General features: G+C 33.4%; 1 protein-coding gene across 1 annotated transcript; it reads left to right on the forward strand.

Annotated features, from left to right (window-relative positions):
• The first annotated feature begins 1,434 nt into the window (after positions 1–1,434).
• LOC145676504 (protein lethal(2)essential for life-like) lies at positions 1,435–23,385 on the forward strand. The gene is made up of 3 exons (XM_081747323.1): positions 1,435–1,595; positions 17,353–17,787; positions 22,450–23,385. The coding sequence occupies exons 2-3, from the start codon at positions 17,353–17,355 to the stop codon at positions 22,699–22,701; spliced, it is 687 nt and encodes a 228-aa protein (XP_081603449.1). The 5' UTR covers positions 1,435–1,595; the 3' UTR covers positions 22,702–23,385.
• The last annotated feature ends 789 nt before the right edge of the window (positions 23,386–24,174 follow it).

Below are 24,174 nucleotides of genomic sequence, written 5' to 3' on the forward strand. Positions count from 1 at the left end.
TATATATATATATATATATATATATATATATATATATATATATATATATATATATATATATATATATATATATATATATATATATATATACGTACCTCACGTTCCCCTTCTCCCAAGTTGCAGAGCTGAATTTGAATTTAAGCTTCATGGGAAATGTAACTGTTCGTCTTAGCAACCCCCTAAAACTATGGGTTCGACACCAAGATCGGTAATTTTCAATATATATTCGCACTTCCTTCCTCCAAGTTGCACCTTCAAAAGGAAATGCTAAAATCCATCGCAAGCCCTAAATTCATCCATGTTGAAAATTTTTATTGAGATCAGTATGGTGGTTCAAGAGTTTTTAAATTACAAATATATTCACTTTCATCTTTTTTTTATATAGATAATTTGTAGCAGTAGAAAACAGGTATTTGTTTACTTACAAAATTTTGTACATAAAGTTTATAGTAAATTATGTATTTGAATATTAAATAATAGTAATTATATATCTAAGTGCATGAGTAATAGATAAATTTGTCTACTGCTCTTTCTTTTAAGATATAATTGGGTTAAAATTGACAAAATTTCACCAGATCAAAGAACACAGTAAGGACTCAGTTTCATTCAAGAGCCCTATTTGTTGCAAAACAGAAACGCTTCATGATGGTAGATATGTATGCAATTGCAAAAGTTCTGTAATTAATGCACATCCAGGTGTAAACGACTAAAAGGCACATAAAGGAAATGAGTGCAGACTATTAATTTTCAAAAATAATTACAATAATTTTATTTTCGAATACTACTTTTTTTAAAAAAAATATTCGCTATATTGAAATTTCTCAACTTACTTTTTCACGCTTTCGAAAAAATAGGTTCCATTACTAGTAAAACTAACGTAATGCAAAGATTTTTGTTATTTTCCCAATTTTCCCGGAAAGAAACCGGAAAAAAAGTTATTTTTACCAGCAGGTTCAACATTTCCGGAAATTTTACAACACTATTCGTAACAACCTTTTATTTGTGATTGCTCCTATCATACGGATTACTGCGTATCAAGTTGAGCCTAGAAGTAATTAATCTGGTTAATTGGAGTTTTACTGTACTATACAACGTTTGCTTTAAGAAGTTTTATGCATTGAACATAGTATAATAATCAATTCATTTACATACAAAATATAGAACAAAAGTTTAAGACAAGTAACCTTATTTGTGTGTGCTGAATGATTTTTACCTAAATTAAAACGTTATTAACAGAGCATATTTAATTATCTTTTTTTTTTTAAAAAAAAAAAGACCTCAATGTGTAAATTTTGGATAAATTCCACATAGTCCAATTGGTGTGATTTTTTTTTAATGTTCCTACGTCAGCACGGAGGAGGAACCAAGAGAAGAGACCTCTGTTGGTTTCATTCGTAGAAAGAAGGAAAAAAAGTTGTTGATTTGAGCGCAAGTGTGTATATGATGTCGCCAACCTATATTAGGTTTTAAAAACTCGGGCAGGATCTGTGACATCGCATTAGTACGCATTCACCCACATCTTCGAATAGGTGGCAGTGACAGAACTCAGCAGCGGATTTGTAGCCGGTTGCAGCGCGCGCGGATTTCGTCCAAAGGTGAGTTTGTTTATTTTGTGTCGTACTATAAACACACGGACTAGATAACTAGTTTCCCTTCTTCTTTACCCTGGATGATGAAATTGAATAGCTTTGAAGATCTTTTATAGGGTAATTGACATTAAATAACGTATGCCTGGACATCTGTAGCCCAGTGACTGAATTTAGAAACAAAAAGAAAATATGTTGAGTTGAGTTGATTTTAGTTTAGCGTCCCTTTCAGCAGCGAGGCTATATGAGACGTGGACCTACTGATTAACGTGGAATCCGAACCACATGAGCTCCCGCCGGGAATCGAACCCGGGTCTCCCACGCCAAAGGCGCGTACGCTAACCGCTTAGAAGAAAATATGTCATTCATGGTTAACACTAATAGGTATGGCCTGGCGTAGCGTAAACGCTAACACTCTCATCTTTGGTACAAGTGGTTCGGGTTCGATTCCCGGTGGAAGCACTTGGACGAAAAGGTATAAAAGCCTCTTCAGGACAGCGATCCTGAGTGTAGTTTATACTCATTCGTACCAAGCAAATGTCTCTATGGTACCTAACATAAAAAGGTCCCATGTCGCTTTTTTTTCTTTCTTTTTACTTCCCTGCTCCCTCGGGAAGTGTAATCGCTGAAGGACATCATCCCTCACACGTATCGGACTTAGGTCATATAGTCCAGTATTGCTCAGAAATACAATTTCTAATTTTTAGTAACACGCCACATATTAAGGCGAAGCCCTATCAAGCCTTCCATTACGACATTAACAAGATTACAGTACACATAATAATCTTATTAAAAAAACAAACTATCATTAACTCTCGAAATTTAATTTTAATTCTAATTTACTTTGTATTTAGCGTTCCTTTCGGCGATGAGGCTATATGAGACGTGGACCTACAGCCTAACGCGGAATTCGGACCCCGCCGGGACTTAAACCCGGGTGTCTCACGACAAAGGCGCGAGTTCTCAGAGCTCTACGTACATGTTTCTTGCAATAATTCATTGGCGTTCCCCATTATTAATATCTATAGTGGAATATTGCCCAATGTCACCTGTCCTGAAATTTGTTAATAATTAATAAATAAAGTTTTCCCGTCTTTAATGCTCAGGTTGTGAAATGATGCTCTTAGTGGATTGCTCGGGGAAGTCAATATTAAAGTACTGGCAGAGAAAATACATTTAATGATCTGCAGTATTGATTATTAAGTTCTGCGAGTGGTTCTTACAAGCCGTAAACTAATATTTTATCCTATTGCGGAAGCAATCGTCTTTCACTTGTTTTTTTAAATCAAATTTTTATTGTGACTACACATTGCATTTACAGTACAGCTAATCAACCGTATTGTCAATATTCTTTCTTATACTTCAAATTAACGTTAAATAACAGGTTTGTTCCTTTATTATTATTATTATTATTATTATTATTATTATTATTATTATTATTATTATTATTATTATTATTATTATTATTATTATTATTATTATCATTATTATTATTATTATTATTATTATTATTATTATTATTATTATTATTATTATTATTACGCCTAATATTAACCATAATGATCATGGAGCTCAGAATTTGTTAGTGGAAATTAGGAAATTGGGAGCCAATGTGATGAGTATGAAATGTATTCAACCCAAATCCGTGTCATCGGTTATAGCCTTTCATTTCAGGAAGTTTATTAAATCTACCTTTTTTGATTGATTGACTGGTTAGATTTTAATCGGGACGTCAGCGCCAAGGCATTTTTTTTTTCTTTTCAGGAACGAACCCAGCGTGGATAAAATGACCTTTTATCATTTGTGACAAACATTTGTGTGTGTGTGTGTGAGTTCCACAAGAATTTTCCTAAGATTTATCCGATTTTAATTATTCTTGGCGTATGCTTACATAAAGTGTTCCAAACAAGCATATCATTTGGAATTGAAAATGTTGATTTCTTGGACTGCAGTTTAGTGCTCCTTTCAATACTGAGGCTATATGAGACATGAACCTATAGTTTAAGGTGAAAACTGAACCACCATAATCCGTTCAAATGTCCAAGTTCTCGCACAGAAATCAAACCCGAGACCCCGTGCACCAAAAGCATACGTATGCTATCCACGAGACCAGTAGGAGGGAGCGAGCTGAAATTGGTCATAATTCAGGGTTAAAATAAACAGCAAACTCAAGGGCATGTGCATGTATAAATGTGTTACAAGCAGTGACGTACGCAGAATATCAAGTTCAGGGGGATATTCAAAGCCCCAAGTTCATATTATTTCAAGTGTTTGTACTCATGTCTTACTATGATATATATATATATATATATATATATATATATATATATATATATATATATATATATATATATATATATATATATATATATTGCATATCTTGCTCAAAGAGTAGTAGTTTAAAACCCAAAACCCCTTGCGTACGACATTGGTTACAATAGTTACTTTCCTGAAAATTGTTTGTATGTTTTCTTTGAGACTAGGAATTACAATCGATCAAAAAGTAAGGATGTATTTTACTAACTTAAAAACTGGTTATTTCTACCGTACAACACTTTAGTTTTAATAACTAAAATTATTAGAAAGGGAATTAAAATATGCTGTTCTGTTAAAGTAAAATAAAATGAAATCTTCCAGTTTAACATCCCACGATTATGCCTTTTAGGCTAAGGGAGATAGCTAATTAAGGCTAGTGAATGTTAATGAAAGAATCAGTGGAATGGGAATGTTGGAGGAAATATGAGTACTCTGAGAAAACTTAAGGACACAGTGTTGTCCACCACAAATTTATTTGGCCGGGGATCGAATCAGGGGCCCCAAGTACCAGAGATAAACGCCTTACCACTGAGCCACCACCCCCCATTCCTACTCTATTAATTTATGAAGAAGTTTGTAATTGCATTTTGAAAGTAGAGACAGAACAGATTGACCGCGAAATACTTTTTCTTTCCTGAAAAAGTAGAGCTTATAAAACATGCATTTTTTTTTACTTCATTGGGATGTTATATATATATATTCAGGGCGCAAAATTTCCGATCGCCAGGTCGCCATTGGCGACTACAAATTTAGAGCTGGCGACCAGTATTCAGTAGGAATGGTTTCTACGTAAACTCACAGGGCTGCGCAGTTTCTGTTTCGCACTCAAATAATTGTGACTGAGTGAGAAAATAATTATCACCGATACGAATTGTCCAATTCCAAATTGATTATCCTGAATCGAATGGTCTGTTTTTGAAATTTTATGCCCTGGTGTAATGCCCTGTACTTTGTCAAACTAAAGGTCGGGGGGGGACCTCATAATTTGTACGTAAGAGATATTGGCGATCATCTGATACTGGCGATCGAGTGATTTGTCTACACTACACTCCACAAACTCCATCAAAAATTTTGGATACACCTTCGCAATTAACAATATATCCTCCAGTGGAGGGAGGGGGTTGTCAATTAGTGGGTGGGTGTGTAAAGTGCGTTAAGTCAAAAATTAGTGTTTTAGAGAAATCGCTTTTGAAAGTTCAGACATAAATCCAAAATCCGGTTTTGGAAAAATGATTAGCTCTTGTAGCTTTTCATATTAAGACTGTTTTCTGGATTTTTGTCTGAAACCCAAAACCGGATTTTTGGACTTACATCTGACCTTTCAAATGCGATTTCTTTAAAACACTAACTTTTGACTTAACGCACTTTACACATCCACCCGCCAATTATAATTACGATTCGGATAACACCTAGTATCATAAATATATATTTTGTTATTCTGAAGTTCATGCTGTGTTCTAAAAGTTTTTTAATCCGATAGGTAAATTTAATGAAAATTTGCAGTCTTGTATGTCTGTATTTGAGCTTCCTTTGAAATTAAGTATGTTGATCGCTGTTGCAGATTTCAAGATTGAAGAAAAGCAATGAAAAGATGTTTGTTAATATCAGCCACCAATTCAGTGACTATATTTTGTCCCTACGATTTGTAGTGTCTTGGCTGGGGAGAAGGGTTGTTGACATGCGTCCTTACAATGGTGAATCTACCTTTTTTCCGATGTGTCAGATGAAATGAGTTCTATTTTAAATCTCAGTAAAAGTAGAAATTATTTATTGTTATATTCTCTGTCCATATGACACTAATGAAATTAAGCTAGATTAGATTTAAACCAGAGTTACAAAATAAGATGAAATTAATTTCGATGCCTAAATTATAACTTTAAAATGTTTACAATTTCTAGATTGAAAGTGTGTTTGGTGATACCTTTCCTTTTAAATTGTAATCGTAAAATTGCAGATTAATATGTCAATATATTTATTTTGTGTATCCTGTAATTCAATGTATCATGTAATGACAGAACCTTAGTCAACAAGCTCTATAAATAAAATTACCTTTTTCGCAAACTTTTAGGTATTTACAGGTGTTGCGAGCTTTAAAATTTATTTCGACCCTACTTAATTATTGATTATCTCTTGGATTTTCATTTCTTCTGACAAAGAAGCAGTTTAATTTTTGTGTTATGTCGTCTTGTAATTTAATAATAATGTATAATATCTAAGTCGAGAAAAAATCTTAATAGTATTGATAGATTTTCTAAGATTATATTGTTTTCAATTAATGTCCCACTGTTATGGAGAATTTGTTCTAGTAGAGATATATTCAAGATGTAAATCTCACTTAGGTATATATAACTTTTTGATATTATTTGATTGATAGAAGTTAATATAAATGATACTATGAAGTACTTCATCATACATGTTCAAATAGAATGTCCTATATTGAGGGTTTATGTTTCATTAAAGTTATAGAGAGTAATAGAGAACTATTGTTTCAACATGATAGTATAACTTACAAAGGACTTATTAAATTCATGGTTTATTATGCAAAAGCTACAATTAGTTTCGATGAATTTCGAAATTTCTATTTAACCCCTCCCCCGAAAATGGATAAACCACGCCCGCGCTGTATGGAAATTTCTGATCTCGCGGGAAGAGACCAGTCAATGCTAGAATAATTACGCTGATGATGACTAACCTTATTGCTTTTGTCACGAATGGTTATGACATTCTTTGTGTTGATGTCCGGATGCAGTACCACGCATAAGGTGGGCAACTTTGATTGTGACTTTTTTTCCAGTTTGAAATTCCCAATAGCGAGAAAATAATCGTAACCACTTTTCTAGACATTAAATTACTTAAAATTAGATTTATAAAAATGAGTTTAGCAACATTATAAACACTTTCGGGTGACAATAATAAAGTTCAATCCATTGGTAATGGGAATTTAGGAGCTTCTGAATTTTTATTTGGCTATTTTCACACACACACACACACACACACACACACACACACACACACACACACACACACACACACACACACACAAAAGAGTTTTCAGCAGTGATGACAACTGTTAGGGGGCCCTCACAGAAGTTTGGGTCTCTCAGAAAATCCGAGTACTCATGAAATGTATGTGCGGGCCACTCTGGGTGGTGTTTATTTATTATTATTTTGAGTGTGCATTTTCTAAGAAATAGTCTATACACCACACAGATAATATACTACATATTTCATAATGTAAAATATTTGTAGTGTTGGTTTTTCAAAATAATGAGTATAGTATGATATATTTTGATATAGAGGATATTTATGGAATCAATGTATTGCACAGAAAGCACATTCATTTTTTTCCTCTAATCAACACACTTTTACATAATAGACAGGAATATTATTCACTGAAATATACCCAGAAGACACACGTAGGTACACTGATATTACCGTCCAAAATCAAAATATAACATTCAAGCACATAATTTTGACCATTTTGGCTCGCAATTTACAGAATTATAAAATGAGAACTTAAAGCTCAATTGTTATATAGTGCAAAACCAAATTTGATTTAACTTTGTTTACTGTATTCATCGTAACGAGATAAAATTAAGGAAAGTCATTGACAATATCGTGCTCGGTATCTATATTGTTGTAGACCTATCACTTTTAGGTAATTATAGTACTTCATCTAAAAGAAAAATTACTACTTCGGAATTGTTATCAAAAGTAATATTTTAAATTATAGGCACATCTCACGGTATTTCTCCACGAAACTAGAACAGACAGGTGTAGATATTGTAAGAAATTAAAAAAGAAAAAAATGAAAGAGCGGAGGTATTTCGAAAAATTGTCTTTGCCAAATATAGAAAAATAATGTGTCATGGCTCTGGCATCTCTACAGTAATGGAACACAAGGGGGAAACATCTGCTTCAGCTAAAATTCACACTTCAGACCGCAAGTAAAACTTCTAACCAACCACAGAGGGATCATTACAAGAGACTGGTACGAAATAAACTCACAAAGATAGATGGCAAGGAAAAATTTAAGAAGGTAACATTGCTCTTAGTACATAAATCTATGCTTAAGACATCGAGTTCTTTGCTAGGAAGGGTTCATCCGAAAGGTTTTTCTTTCTTGTCTTTGTCGCTGAAGTATTTTTACACACATAGTCTATGTGTGTGTTTCACATGGTTTTCGTTCCTTGCTGCTCCTGATTTATTCTTTTGTTTCTTCTTCACTCATAAATTCTATTCTCCGCATTGTGAAATAACAGTACAAGTTTCAACTGTTCAGGTACCTTCAAAGAGTGTTCTCATATGTTCTTAAATTGACGCTCTTTGAGACATGCACGTCGTCAGAAATTTATATAGTAAATTCATACATGATATTTCTGCTGATCTGATTTTTTTTTTAAACAATAGACATTAAGACTTCTAATCTTCTCTGAACTGAAAGCAGGGTCGCCATTTACAGGGGGCAGGAGGGGGCAATTACCATCCCCAAGAGTTTGAGGAATACATACTTTAATCCATTGTCTAGTAATACCGTATACTAGTACAAAACGTGAAAGTCTTATATCGGTGGTGCTCTTGCCCCCTCAAGCGAAGTCTGAAATGACGCCCCTGACTGAAAGGTTTGAAATAACTCTCAAATGATTCCTGTCAAACCATCTTTTTGCAGTGATCGAGTAGGAAATATATTACTACCGGTATTCTCGTATAGACCTGTCTTAGGCACAGCCTACTAATAACATGTGCTGTGCTTTAACTTAAAATGATTCAACCGTGTCCTCAAATCTTATAACCTTAACTCATTCATCGTTGATATATACAATGATAAAAATTTACACATCGATGTAAGTCAAGTTACAATATAATATTCCATTGTTACTTTTTATACTTATTTCCCTATGCTATTTATACCTATGTATTTTTTAGGTTATTACTATTGCTCTCTACTAACCATATACAGTAAAACCTCCTTCAATGGATACATCCATAGCACGGAAAAACTTTTTCATTTGTTCAAAAATGTATGTGTTGTTCTGGGAGAGAACTCTCTGTTTTACGGACATAGACAATCTTCTTTTACCCAAAACGTTTTAGAATCTTCTTCATAACGGAGAGAACCATTTTCAGATTATGTTTATCTAGTACAGAAAACACCCTCTGCAATTTCAAAGTAAATTTTTAATTTATCCTTTGAACAGATCCAAGCAAAATTTCGATTAGAAGAAAAATGAAATGAAATATTTGAGTTTTACATCCTACGGTTATGCCGGCTAGGCTAAAGCAGAAGGTGATGATGAGAAATGGATGAAATGGTGGAATGAATAAAGTGGGAGGAAACGGGAGAACCCCGAGGAAACCCACGCACACGGTGTTTGTCTACCACAAAGTTCACTTAGCGCGAACTGGGATCGAACTAGGGACCCCATGTACCAGAGGTGTACGTTCTACCACTGAGCCACTGCGGCACGTTCGATCAGAAGATTGTGTCCCGCAAGATTACATAGCAAAAGAACTACTACAAACTTTTTTTCCAAAAAAACTCATAGATCATCACGATCGGTTAGTTCTATCTGTTCAGTATTTAATAATAATATTGCATGTTCCTACTGGGTTAATTTACTTTTAGTATAGTTAGTAAGCGAATTGAGGGCTTTTATAGAAGTTTGACTTTTGAGGGAACAATTATCACACAAGCATATATTCTGCAGTGTAAGCATCATGCAAACATACCCCAGGAATACTTTTGTTTATGTGCAGAAGGAATTAGCCCTCATTCGCCCGGTAATTCGAATACTGAGTACAGTATTTCCATATTAGCCTATATTTACATTTATAACCTGTGTATTTGCTGTATACTACACACAATTACAACAGCAACTGTGACTAATCGAAATCTATGAAACCACTCTGTAACGGATACCTCTCATTTACGGACAAGTAATCATGTTTCATCGACATCCGTATTGAGAAACTTCACTGTATTCCACTCCGTTATGCAACCAAAAATACTCTGGAGTTGGTATGTGCAGTATAGCATTCAGGAGATCTTTGTAAACTACTTTTAGGATTGTGAAAATTTGATATAGATTTCAAGAACAACTTATTGAATGTAAATAAATAAAAGGAAGTAAAACATGATATAATAAGCGTTAACAATTATAAAATTAATGCTTTTATAAAATGCACGAAAACCAAATTCTTTTGAGTAAAAACATGAAGAAATAGGATTAAGATTATAGAAGCATGGGACGCAATTGATTATAAGGATTATAGCAAACTATTTAATGCTTTTATAGTCTAATCACATTTCCTCCTTTTACCCCACAACAAAGTTCTACAACGATAGAAAATATATTTAATTATGACTAAAAAGTGGAAAATAAAAGAAGAAAACATTGTCAAAAAATGCTTTCTTTGGAAAATATATTTACGAAAAAATTCTGTTTTCAAGAAAATTACCTTTTAAAAAAATCTATTTATGCATGACTAAGAAGAAAACCGTGGGGAGCGGTCTCATATACAATCAATTTATAAAATCTTTAATTTTCATGTAATATTATAGTATGCAAGTATAACTTAATTTATTTCAATAAAAAAAGAATGTTAAATTATAATCGTAACAGTGTATTATATAATAATATTACATCAGATTTCAAGAAATAAATCAATTGATTGTATATGGGAGCGGTCCCTATGGTTTTCTTTTTAGTCATGCAGTATCGTGCCGTGAGGGGAGAGTGCCGGACGACGGTCCCGGGCGCCGAAGTAAGGGGGCACCAAAAGACATATAATAAAAAGTGCTCAAAATCAAGGAAAAACAGGGTTTATTTTTGAAAATTTTCTTACGCTTCGCTCCAACCATGGTAGCGCTTCGCGACTGGTCTGTCGACCTTACTCATATGTACCTGGGCGCCGTCGTATGTATCTCCGCGCGCTGACTTTCTACGACACTGCACCGTAGTCATGCATAAATAATTAGAATACATTTTAAAAAGGACATTTTCATGAAAACAGATTATTTTTTACTTTTATTTACGATTTTGTCTAGATCGGATCACAGACCAATAAGCTTAGGACTGCTAGCCGTGTGAATTGGGTATAACCCTAACCCAGTTTACAACCAAGTCAATTATGATTCGGTTAAAGATCAACTCTAACTTACAAAATATTTGTTAACTGATTTTTTTTTAATCTAGTTTTTGAGCGATCATTGATTCTATGAACAAATTTATTGACAAGAAAGAATCATTGAATCGGTTGCCAGATTCTATCATTTTTAATTATAAACAGAGGCATGAAGTAAAAGGAGACACATTAAAAAAATGTATTTTCACTTGCAACTAAAAGAAAAAAAAACTTTCTTAATATATTAATTGTTGTCGACAGTAATTAATATATTAGATAATCTTTATTGCTTTAGTTTCAAGTGAAAAAGCTTTTAATTATTACTAGTATGACTTCCCTCACGAGTCGCCTCTGATTGTGTATAAAAATAAACATCACGCAACGGTGCAAAAGATGGGTGTAAAGATAATTTTGTACAGTGGTTTGAAACAAGCACTTAACTAGTTACTATAAATAAGATAATGGTTTAAATGGTGCTTGATTGTAGCTTCTGAAATGAAAGATGTAATTGTTTCAAACTGTTTTAGTTAATTCTTAAATATTTGATTCTCCATAAATTTAGAGAACATCTCTTAATTTTTTTCTATTACAATACATTAATAAAAAGTATGAACAACACACTAAATTTTCTTGTTATAATTTCTTAAACTAAATCAAGTTATGCTAGAGTTGTTTCTGAAACATTTATTTTTGGAATACCAACAAAATTACGTCGTTTTTGGAAAACTTCGTTTGTCCGAAGAAAACTTACTCAGAAGAAAAAAAACTCGTTCCAAAAAGTGAACTATTCTTTGTAAATTTTTTCATGAAAAAAAAATTTATGCCATATATTAGGATTATTAATGAAATATTTGTTTAATTATCAACAAATCGCATGAGTCGTATTTGAGGAATTAAAAAACGCACCGAAAGAGTAAAATATACCCTGTGGATTATTTTCATTAGAAGTAAATTACACAATATTGTAGGGCAATTAATTAAATATTTATTAATGAAATACGAAACAAAATCGTCTGACTCATTTTTGAGAAAAACGTTCGACAAAAAATCTCTAAAACTATCTTTGTGGATTCTTTTCAGGACTAGTGTGCTATGCCTTATCGTCAGGTAATTAATGAAACATTTATTTATGAAATAACTAGAAAATTGCCTGATTTGTTTTTGAGAAAACCGTCCGAAAAAACTCACACCAACGAGGGCTACCTCTTACCGATTTTTTTAAAAATGACAAACGAGTTTTCTCAAATTGTCAGGTTATTAATGAAGATTTATTTATGAAATAATAACAAAATTGCCTGAGTCATTTTCCATAAAATTGTCCGAAAATTAAGTTACCCTACGAGTAAACTAATTCTTCTAAATTTTTCCAGAAAAGTGACTTATACTACCGTAGGGTGACTTAATATGAAATATTGATATATATGAAGTATGAACAAAATCGTTTGAGCCTCTTTTGGAAAAAGAGTATTTCTTTATTTTCACCCTATAGTAAACTTCCTCATTTTTGACGGTAGCAAGAATATTCGAAACCTTTCCCAAGAGAATCTCCTAAAAACATTAAGTAGAAATTTTGATGTGGATATGCTACAACAGTATGCCGTGTGGATAATGATTCTCAACCTTTTTTGACTGAAAATCCAAGACATTGTAACACACTTGTGTGATATTATTATTATTATTATTATTATTATTATTATTATTATTATTATTATTATTATTATTATTATTATTATTATTATTAATAGTGAAACCAATTACTTTTTATAATGACTCTATATAGCACCGAGCATTATTTTTCATGATTTTTAAATTATAAAATGTCGCTACACACTTTAGGGGACTGCGTGACTCACCACTGTATCGCGACACATCGGTTGAGAATCACTGATCTAGACAAATATACGTACATCGGGACGGATGAACAGACAGATATTCAAAAATATATTTTTCGGCATATATTTTTGTAGGATCCATGCAAAGTGTATATTCGTTCAAATCTCGAATTCGATTTTTTTCACGATTACCATATTTCTTTCCTATCATCGCACTAAAGTAAAATAAAGTTTTTAAAAATGCCTAACATATTAATGAAAGCTTTTCATTTTCAGCTTACTACGAAGAAACAAATTTGATATTTTGATTAATCTTCTCTTTCAGATCTTTTCATTTCTGCGGCAATATACTGATTTTATATAAATATGATTCTAAACTATAAACAATTTACTGCAAATTGAAAGTATATCATCCCATCATTTTTACCTCCCATATATACTTATAACTAACTGTTAATTCAGAATTTCTTTGCTGATGCAGAAAGTTAAGTAAAAATTACAGTAATATATCGTGATCGTTCACGGAATAATTCTTTATTATGGCATTTTCGGTTGAATTTCTCATCAAACGTTGTTTAGCAGAACCAATTTCAAAGTTATTTACTTTTCAGAGCAATTTTGAAGTAGTCATATTTATCTTTCGGTGTATTAGATACATTTCTACTGAACTCTCATTCTAAACCAATTATCCTTAAATTTATGGTATTAGTGTTAAAGTTATAGTAATAGGACATAAATATGACCTTATTATGACCTATAACCATGAATTTTACAGTAATACCGTAAATTCAGAGTAATGGGTTTATAACGGTTCTTTTTATAATAATTAATTATTGAGCCATTAAAACGCAAACTCTGTTGAATAATTTCATTTATTTATCTCTGTTGTCCTTACAACCAAGATCCCAAAATCCTATTATTTAAAACATATAAAACATATGAATATCTTTTTATATCGATATTATAATTAACATATTTCTTGGTCTTTCTTTTCTTCTAATTACATAATCAGCCTAGTACATATTTTAAAATATCTTACACCCAAATAAAATAAGGATTTACAAGTAGTAAAAATATACAAATATACAACGTACTGTTGTAGGTTGGCACCAGAATTGACAGTAATCAGTTAGTAAATGTGACTGTAATTGTTTACAGTGAAGATAAAGAACAGTTATACATATATATACTTAACTTTATATCCTGCTGAGATCCGAAGTTTATTTTCGTTAAAAATCATAATTCCTTATATTCAAGTGAACCCTGTAAGCTCAAAATTTTAATAATGCGTTAGTTGTCCATCCATGGGATGGTTATGAAGTCTCGATATATCGACCACCGGGTCTATGTTTATATTTCGTAAGTAAATATTAGTGTAGAAATATGGCATTTAGAAGTTCAATTTCTATCACTAAAGTGTGTAAAAGTAAGTTTTTATTATTTTAATCGTAATAATATTGAACGCATGAGTTGAACTTCCATCATGTTAAAAACGAGTTGCTTTCGTTTACACATAATAAAAATTGAACAGTTTAACAGAGAATAGATTAACACAGTTAACACTTGAAATTTAGGATTAATTTGCTTGGAACTTTGCAAAACAGTTATTCCTGTTCCCAGAGGAGAACTTAGCAACTTTTACACAAATTTTATGTTCTTTTACAATCCTGTTGCCTTGTACTTTGTTGGAACTTGCATTACGACATACACCAGCAAATATATACTATATATTTCGCTTTGCTGCGTTGAGTAGTTTTTTTTTTTTTTCATTTCTCTAACCTAAGAGATGAATTTAGGATTCTTCCTTCATCCTTCGCACTAAATGAGTGTTCGTCTGATGTAGTGTCAGCAGGCTGTAAGCAATAGCTAATCTCAAGTCCATAAACTTGAAGACGTTCTTTCTGTTCAACCGCATCTTCTCATTTTTCTTCCGTACTAAAACTAACTCAACAGCACTAATTCAATGAAATCAAAGATCATTTTACTATTCAATTTTTTGTTCGATGCATCGTGTAAATGAGGTAAGGTTATAATTTAAATCCATACCTACCATGTGTGTTGTATTGGTTTACATAACCTGGACGATCTACTTTTATGTATCCCTTGTTGTAAGAAAAATAACGCATTTTCCTAAAATATTTTCCTGATTCTTCCACACGTTTGAGGTTAGTTTCGAAGGACCCTCTTTTAAAAAAATAATCGTCCATATACTGGTTAAATAATTTTACGTCACTCAGCATCTTTTACTAATCTGTTACTAGAACACTTGATGAAGTAAACTGAATTTTCGTTTCCAATTTATACAAACTGTTGGAGTACGTTTTTCTTCAAGAAATGTTGCCGTCACACCTTTCGCGGTATAATTCACCTCCTTGACTTTCATTCTGTTCGACAGGAACCATACTTCATCTTCATCTCCAGTGTCCGCATCTATGTCTTATCCATGTAGAAAAACAAATATTTCGTCATTGATAAGGAGTTCATTATACTGCCCGCCATCCAGACTTTGAAATAAAAATAATGAAATGAAATTTTTGAGTTTTACCTCCTAAGATTATGTCATGTAGGCCAAAGGAGACGGTGGTGATAAGAAACGAATGAAATGATGAAATGAAAAAAGTGGAAGGAAACGGGAAGATCCTGAGAAAACCCACGCACACGGTGTTTGTCCACCTTAAAGCCCACTTGGAGCGATCTAGGTTCGAAAAAGGATCCCTACGCACCAGAAGTCAACACTCTACCGCTGAGCGCTTCCTATCCTGACTTTTGTTTCTCAAGTCCCTCTTCAGTCTAACTGAATAAATATCGAGATGGCAATTTTCACATAGGCCCTGACTGACTCCTTTCCCATATTCTCGACTGCCTACTCAATAGTCCTGAGCCATTGAAATCATAAAGATTAATTCAGTTAAGGAAAAATAATTCTGCATAAAACTGTATTACAATTTCAACAATTTTATTTGACAACGAAACACAAGTACATCCAGTAGTTGCGGCACAGTATTTAAATACGTAAACAAGTAGGTTGTAATATTAAGATAATGACATTAAAATCAATTCTACATAATATATGTAGCAAAGAAAGCTTCGTTAATACATTGTGTGTTTTTTCTCAATTTTCATTCCAGTGATATGTTTTAGCTCTGAAAATATTTCAGAATACACATAATATTGCACAAAAATATCTAAAGGTGCGCTTGGTCGAATATTCTAATACTTTATGCTTCGTTTAATTTATTAACGCATTTATGTTCTTTCATTATATTTCCATACAGTACCTCTTGACTTTCCGTCATTTAAATTGACAGTGCCTTGAAGACATACTTAATAGGTTTTATATCCAGCAATACGCGTATGTATGTTATACACAATACTTTACGTTTTCTGCGTTGTGGAATAGTAGAGTACTTATTGGATGCAATGTTTTGTGCGAATTTACTAAATATATCTATATTATTCAAACTTATTATTAGTAAGTTCATTAAATACTATCGTTCACACACACACACACACACATACACACACATAATTTTTTGAAGCCCAGAAATTTGTTTATAGTTTTGTGTTCTTCCGTAACCCAAAAGTTTAGTGCACGTTCCTTTGATTCTAATGGTTCTAAAAGACATATGAGCAGAACTATAGGTAAGTTCACTTTTAACCCAGGACATGGTTGCGTGCGTTTAACTTCAAGATTTTATTTTACTTGAAAGACGTAATTCTAATCACCAGCATTTCTCATTGGTAATACCAGTTTCGTAAATAGGAATTTGTACTGTAGCACTCAGATATCAGGTATTAGACCGGAACCACTGTAAAACTTACAGTATTCAGGAGCAGTAAGTAGTCCATGAAATGTGATGCTTCGGACATAAACTTATCTCTTTATAAAGATTACATATGATCAGGGAAGTATTTAAAAGTTTTGCCGACCTTGACCATTAAGATAATGCGGTTTCTCAATATCAATAAATTTAGTTGTAAAACTTTTCAGACAGTGTAGTGAATAATCATTATTTAAGTGAAAATGGAAGAAATAAAATATAATCACTAAATAAAAATAATATAAAACTTTCAGTTGATAAAATTATGGTTAATTTCATTACACAGCAACATGAGGTCACTGCTGAAAAGAAATATAAAAAAATGGTACGAGAAAATTTGCCGCTCTGGAAAATGGACGATATTGGCCCATATGTAAATAACTCCTGGATACAATGAAAAAGTACGAATAGATAATGATTGAAGGAAAGTGTGTGTACTAGATTTCTTTCAGCAGGTGTACGCTATATTCTTGAAAACGATCAATAGTATATCTACTAAAAATTTTAGCATCATATCATTACTCTTGCATTAGCGTGCACTCACATGTTTCAGCAGAAACACCTTAGTCGACAAATCAAATATTTTCAAACAAAGTAAATCAAGGTAAATCTTGCGAAATATGGTCGTACTACGGAATGATTTCATGAATTTTGCAATTTTCCTTTTTTCAGATGTCGCACGTGCCTTTAATTCTTCGTGATTGGTGGAGTGACTTGGAGCGTCCACTTCGTCTTATTGACCAGCACTTTGGCGTCGGTCTCCACTCGAGTGATTTGATACGGCCATCTCTAGTGAGATCTTCCAGTTACTATCGACCATGGAAACCTGTAAGCGAAGAGCAAACTGGAGTATCTAGTGTCCAGACGGACAAAAATCAATTCCAGGTCATCTTGGACGTTCAGCAGTTCTCTCCTAATGAGCTGGCGGTGAAGACAGTGGATAACATAGTGGTTGTTGAAGGGAAACATGATGAAAGGCAAGATGAACACGGGTTCGTATCCAGACACTTTCTACGGAAGTATATTCTTCCTCAAGATGTGAAGCCTGAGACGGTCATTTCTACTTTATCTACTGATGGTATACTTACCATCTCCGCTCCAAGAGAGGTAAGTACATGATTTATATAATTTATCTAATAGATATTATATTAACGTGGAAGACAGAAAGTTGAGAACAAAAGCCACTTTTCAGAGTATTAAAATTTTTTGAAGTTTGGATGCGTATTATTTATGGCACATACTAAGAGCGTAGGTAAAGGCCAACATGCTAATATGGTATTAAACTTTGGTAAAATCTTCGAGTACAGTATTTATAACAACCATCAACCAAGAAAATATAGTGTTGTTTAATGAAAATGTTTCCCACCGTTTTTTCACGAAGGTTACCCTGAAATGTGTTCGAAAACTTGATGGTAAATTCAATTAACGCCCCTGACTTAGGTCAGTATCCAGATCGAGCTAATTCGAACCAAGTAGGGTCAGCGCCCGACCTGTTGATTTCAATTTGTAGAATTCTCATTTCGGTAAATTTAACGTAGACATATCTTTCGAAAATGCGCCTATGTACTGGTTAACCCAGACATAGAAAGGGTTTTATAAAGTGCAAAACTGTAAATTTCAATGCTCTTACTTTTCTTTACAAATGTCAGGATTGAGGAGGAGACTTGGAAGCACACATTCTCGCATTCCCTTTCGAGGGTTCATGATTTGATTTACCACGGTGCCTCAGTGGTAGACCGTTCTCTTCTGGTGCTTGGGTACCTAGTTCGATTCCAGCTCGCGCAAGCGGTTTCTGTGGTGAAGAAAACGGAGGTCCTCCTGTTTTCCCGCAATTTGTCATTCCGCTATTATCATCCACTTCATCATCCCTTAACCACGGTGCCTAATCATAGGATGTTAAACTTTCTAAAAAATAACAAAATTTGTAGTTGTTTTCTATGCTTCTAAAACACCAATGCATATTTTTCAAACTGTTAATTAATAAGATATTTAGAGCCCGGCCTAAAACAATGCCTGACCGACCAAAGCTCCCAGTTCGGCTAAGGCCCTGTCCTAATTAAAGTCCACCACATTCAATGGGTTTCATTGAAAAGCCTCACTGAAAGCGCACATGTTTTGTGAAGATCTAATAATCCTAAGAGAGTTAACTTAAAACAAGTAATAGATCTAAAATGAAGCTTTAAAAAAAATACTCGCAATGATTACTGATTTTTCTAAAAGTCATTTTTAAACGTGCTTTTCTAAAACTGGGATGAATTCACACCTTCCCTATCACGAGTTACTAACTATCTCTAATTTTAACCGTCCAAACAATAGGAGTAAGCCTTAAGTTTTAAGCTCTATTTCATAAAAATCTGTAAATTTTCAGGCTGACTTGGTGGTAGAGCGCTTATCTCGGGCACGTGGAGTCTTTGCTCCCTGGTTCGGTCCCAACTTCCACCAAATGAGCTTTGTGGTGGGCAAACACCGTGTGTGTGGGTTTTCTCAGGATTCTCCCATTTCCTTCAATTTTCGTCATTCCACTAATTTCAAACATATCATTATCATTATATTTCTTAGCCTCGATGTAGAATCGTAAACGTTAAACTAAAAAAATAAAAAGCTCTTCATTATAATTATGATACTAGCAAAATGATAGGACATACTGAGATATGTTAAAATTACCGTTAGGGGGTTCTAACTCTTAAATTTTAATTTCTGTTTAACTAATATATTTTTCAAATAGAAGACATATTAAAATATTAGTCGATTAGTCGATAGATTACATGGTTGAGTGTAAATTCTCGTGCAAATCGAAAAATGCAAACTTCTGTGACATTAAAAAGTATGTTATTTATTTATTTATAGTGTATTTTCAAATACAGCACGTTGGCCATTTTACGCTAGTAACAGCAGTTACAAAAACATAATTGAACAAGAAACATTAATTGAATAATGAATTAATCGCTGAGCAGAGCAAACCAATTTTATTATAAAACTATATTGTGACAGTTTCGCCAACTAACCACTTGGCTTCATCAGACACTGAGAGTTGAGAGCAGATTAGATAGCATGAAATAGCCAAAGACTACCTGTAATCTAATTGGTAGCTGACAGCCAATCACTTTATAGTGTCAAAACAAATACAAAACCTGCTAAACTCCTCCCCTCCCCCTGCTGAGATTATGTTCAATAACTAAGAAATAATCAACTATGCTCAATTTACAGAAAACCAACAAATAGTTATGTCTCTCTTAAGACTTATTAATGATTTATTCCACTGTTAATCAATTTTAACTCCCGAGTCCCAGCTCATCACACTATCACCTTGGATTTCAATGAGTCTAGTCTCTTTTCATCTCCTGATCTTCCTTCTGTCTTCTTGGCCTAACACTTTCATTTCACCCTAATTAACCACATGTCCCTTATGATCTTATAGCCTGCATTTCTACATCGCCCACAGAAAGCAGAAAGATGCTAAGCGACATTTTCCTTGATTTCCAAGTACATATCATGATTACCCATTTCATGTTTAATGTTATGCAGAAACAAGACAAGTGGCAGGAGACAATATGAAAGGGAAACTGGAGTGAACTGCAGTGAAAACTGAATTCTAGAATAAAGAAAGAATCGGAATTAATTAGCGTTTCATTCGTTTTTATTCATTTCCTGAGAAATTTGCATTTTGGCCCTTTCTGTTTTCTGGGGGCGATATCTGTCTAGTCTTATGTCGTTCTTTGTTGTTTGATTTGCTTCTTTAATTTCTTTTCTGTTTCACCAACATAGCACACATCACACTCACTGCACTGGATTCTATAAATTATTCATTTACTATTATTCCTGTCTTATCTTCTTTTCTCTTTTCTTCTTGTCCCTTAGTATCTATAATAAAGTCTTGCTTCCTTGCGTATACTTCGAGATACTTCCCATTTTCTTCAATATTTTTATTGATTATTTCTGTGTTTTATCCCATACTCTACCACCACAACATTATCTTCTATTATTTATTTTTATCTCCTTTCAATCTTCTTATTCCTCTCCCTCCTTTCTTGGTCTCTCTTCTACTTCTGTACTTCAATTTCGTTTTATCGTATCCATTTTCCCCTAACAGCTCATGGAAAACTTTTATATGTACCTCTGATCTTCTTTTCTCAGTTTGCTTAATCCTCTCTTCCATATTGTTAGTGAAGATTCTTTTTGTCGAGTAGTCCACGCAAACAGTACTTTCAACACACAGTTTTTCTGATACCATTCTATGAATATCCTCCCTTCCGTCCTTCTTATCTCATGTTTAAGAACACTATGGTCTCTTCCTTTTCCACTTCCACCTCCAGGTGAATACATTTTTCCGAATCTTTATTTTTTCACAAATTTCACCAATTCTGAATTGACCTCGTCCAAATTCCTATGCAGTCATCAACATATCTGCTTAAAAACACTAGTTTGTTCCTTCTTTCTAACCTTACTTTCTTCTCCCAATCATTCATAGCAACCTCTTCCAACACTGGACTCATCCTTGAGTCTATACTCAGCTACTCCTTAATTTTAACTAATTTATCACCTATGATACAGTAACTGTACATCCATATAGCTCTTAAGGCCTCTTCCACTTCAGCCATTACTCCTACTATCTTTCATCTGCTTTGTTATGTTCATTACTATGTTCTTTCTTCTTAAACTTGGGAACACGGCTTTCACATCAACACTAAACATTATAGTTTCAGCTTTAATCTGTCCTACAGTATTTCCTCCAACCTCCTTCTTAGTTCCATTAACTTCCTCATACTACTACTACTACTCTCTTGTTGTGCCTTTTTCTCCTCCGGAGCTCAAAATAGTACATCTACAATCTACCACTGGCCTTAGTCTAATTTCTTCCTTGTGAATTTTCGGAAAGCTCTTCATAACTGGTACTCTACCTTCGTCATTCAGGCCCTTCTTTGTAGCCTTCTTTCATTAATAATACTATCGCTTTTTTTATTTTTTTATTTTTTCACACATCTTCTCGTGACCTATTACCTCATAAGTTTCGTCATAGAGCTCACTTAATTTATCTTTGTACCATTGTTTCACCATCATTACAATTGAACCACCTTTATCTGTTTGCTGCACACATATATATCGTTTCTTTATGTCTTTCAACAAATAGCCAAAGCTGGTATAATGAAGAATATTTAAGAAACAGTAACAACAGTAATGGAAAAAAGAAAAGAATATCAAGAAAAAATCGACAAATATTTACATAACTATATTTAATTTAATTTTACTTTGTTGCTAATAATAATTGCATTCTCATTTTCCTCGAAGAAATTATTATTTATTTATACTGTACATGTAGCAAAAAGACACTGTAAACAGTATTTCTTTTCCTAACGGTTCCGCCATTAGTCATGGTACGAAATTTTCGCCGGAAGTATTAAGAGGAACTTAATATTTTTGGAATAAAATTCTTCCCACTAATAAAACACTGAGGGTGAATAAAGTTACACTTTTGACACAAATATCGCAAATTAGTTAAGTAATTAATACGTAATTAACGAGTAAATTAATAGTACGGAAAGTCACAGAAAACGGTTAAGGTCAATTATGATTTGGCAACTTTATAAACAAAATAGAAGAAAAAGGCAAAGTACTGTAGTCATGTTTTGTGTAAACTGATGTGGAGTTTTCTTTTACACTCATGAGCCTCCCAGTTTCGAATATGATGATTTCGCATCCTGATTAATACTAATCAGTGACTTTGCACTTTAATACTTTGAGCTTCATTACAAGCAATTCTTGTCATTACAGGCCTTACCACCCCCACCACCGACCGAAAGAGTTGTAACTGTTCAGCAAACCGGACAACCTGCTGCTCCTCCAGCTGCATCTCAGTCTGTAGATCAACCGGCTCCATCGGCTGAGCCACCACAACCACCGCAAGCAGCGGCTGAAGCTCCTTCTGCACCCTCCACGCAAGAACCAGCAGCTTCACAAGAAGCACAGGAGACCTTGGAACAGCAGCAAGCAGCTCAAGAACAAGAAGCAGCGGCTGCTCAGTAATATCCAGAATATGCAACGAAATAATATTTTTTTTTTCTAAGTCCTAAAGTGTTTTATTCTTATTTTTTATGACCAAGTTTTGTGTTGTACGTAGATGTTGAGTTAAACTTCATTTCTCTGCATTTTCTTCTCTCACATTCGTTTTTCTTTCTTTGTTTTCACTTTTTCTTTCTTTGCTAAAAGGAGAAACAAGAAGTAGATGTTTCAAAACAAGGAGGTTTTCCATCATTATTATTATTATTCACGAACGCCAGAATTACATACCACCAAACTAATATGTTCATTTGAAAATTAAACAACTGTATTATAGCTGATTTATTTTGTCATTTATTGCACATGATATGTATTAAAATATTTATAAAATATTATTTTATTATTATTATATAGTTAATAGAATTTCATTTTGAATTATTTTATCAAAGATTAATAGAATAAATTTCACATTAGCTTTCATACAACACAAAAAGTTGAACACGAAACTTACGAAAAGTTTCAAGAAGAAGAATAAAATAAAACCAAGAATGAATGATTTTAGCCTGTTTGACAACAGAGAAGCTGCTAGAATACGAAATTCAACATTAAAGAATTTTAAAGAAACTATAGTGATGGTCGAAACTGGTTAGGATATTTATTTGTGAAGAAACAGTATTCTCTGAGACATGATGGAAGGCATGGTTAGAGAGAGAGAGAGAGAGAGAGAAACACGAGAGTAAAGAACGACTGATATTGATGGAATTCACTGGTGTAGATCCTATCTTTCACTTCGGCGAGATCCATAGGTAACGGTGTCACACAAAAACATGGTCCTTGACGTATCTCCACAAGAAAACATCACAACGGCAATGTCTAGAGATCCTGAAGGCCAGAAGTGTAGAGCAGTGTCTCGGCGTCCAGTACGTCTAATTCACCATTACGGCAGTGGGTCATTGAGGGAAGTGTGTAGCCTACATGTGTGTTCTAGTGGGGAGGGAAAACTTTGTAAGTACTCTGCACTTTGTTCCATTGTTTTTTTTAGTTTCCATTAAAAGTTATTAGGATGTCAAATCGGGTAATTATTTATGAAACATCCTTGAAATTGACGACGGCATTAAAGAAAATCTTAGTCGATTTGCGGTGTTTTAATTTTTATATCAGAACAATTTCTACGTACTGCATTCCTTAGAAGTCCACGTTTTGAAATATACTTTGTTTTTCCATTACTTTTAGAAAGTTAAGAGGAAAAATTGCGAAACTACTGAGAACCATTAAAGAAGTCAGTCTTATGTCAAGTCTGTTCTGCATAGAAACACTTCGTTTTGGAGAGTAAGGAGTCAGTAGAGACAAGAAACTCGATAATGATAAAAATTATTATCATAAATGAAGAGTTGAGAGTTAGATGGACCATTTCCACTCGCATGAAAACGACAATTCGAAAGCTAAAATCCATCTTTATGTATCATATATATTACACTTGTAAGTGTTCATATTTTGTAG

This window comes from Thermobia domestica, chromosome 2 (assembly GCF_964235325.1).
Source record: "Thermobia domestica chromosome 2, izTheDome1.hap1.1, whole genome shotgun sequence".
Lineage (NCBI taxonomy): Eukaryota > Metazoa > Arthropoda > Insecta > Zygentoma > Lepismatidae > Thermobia > Thermobia domestica.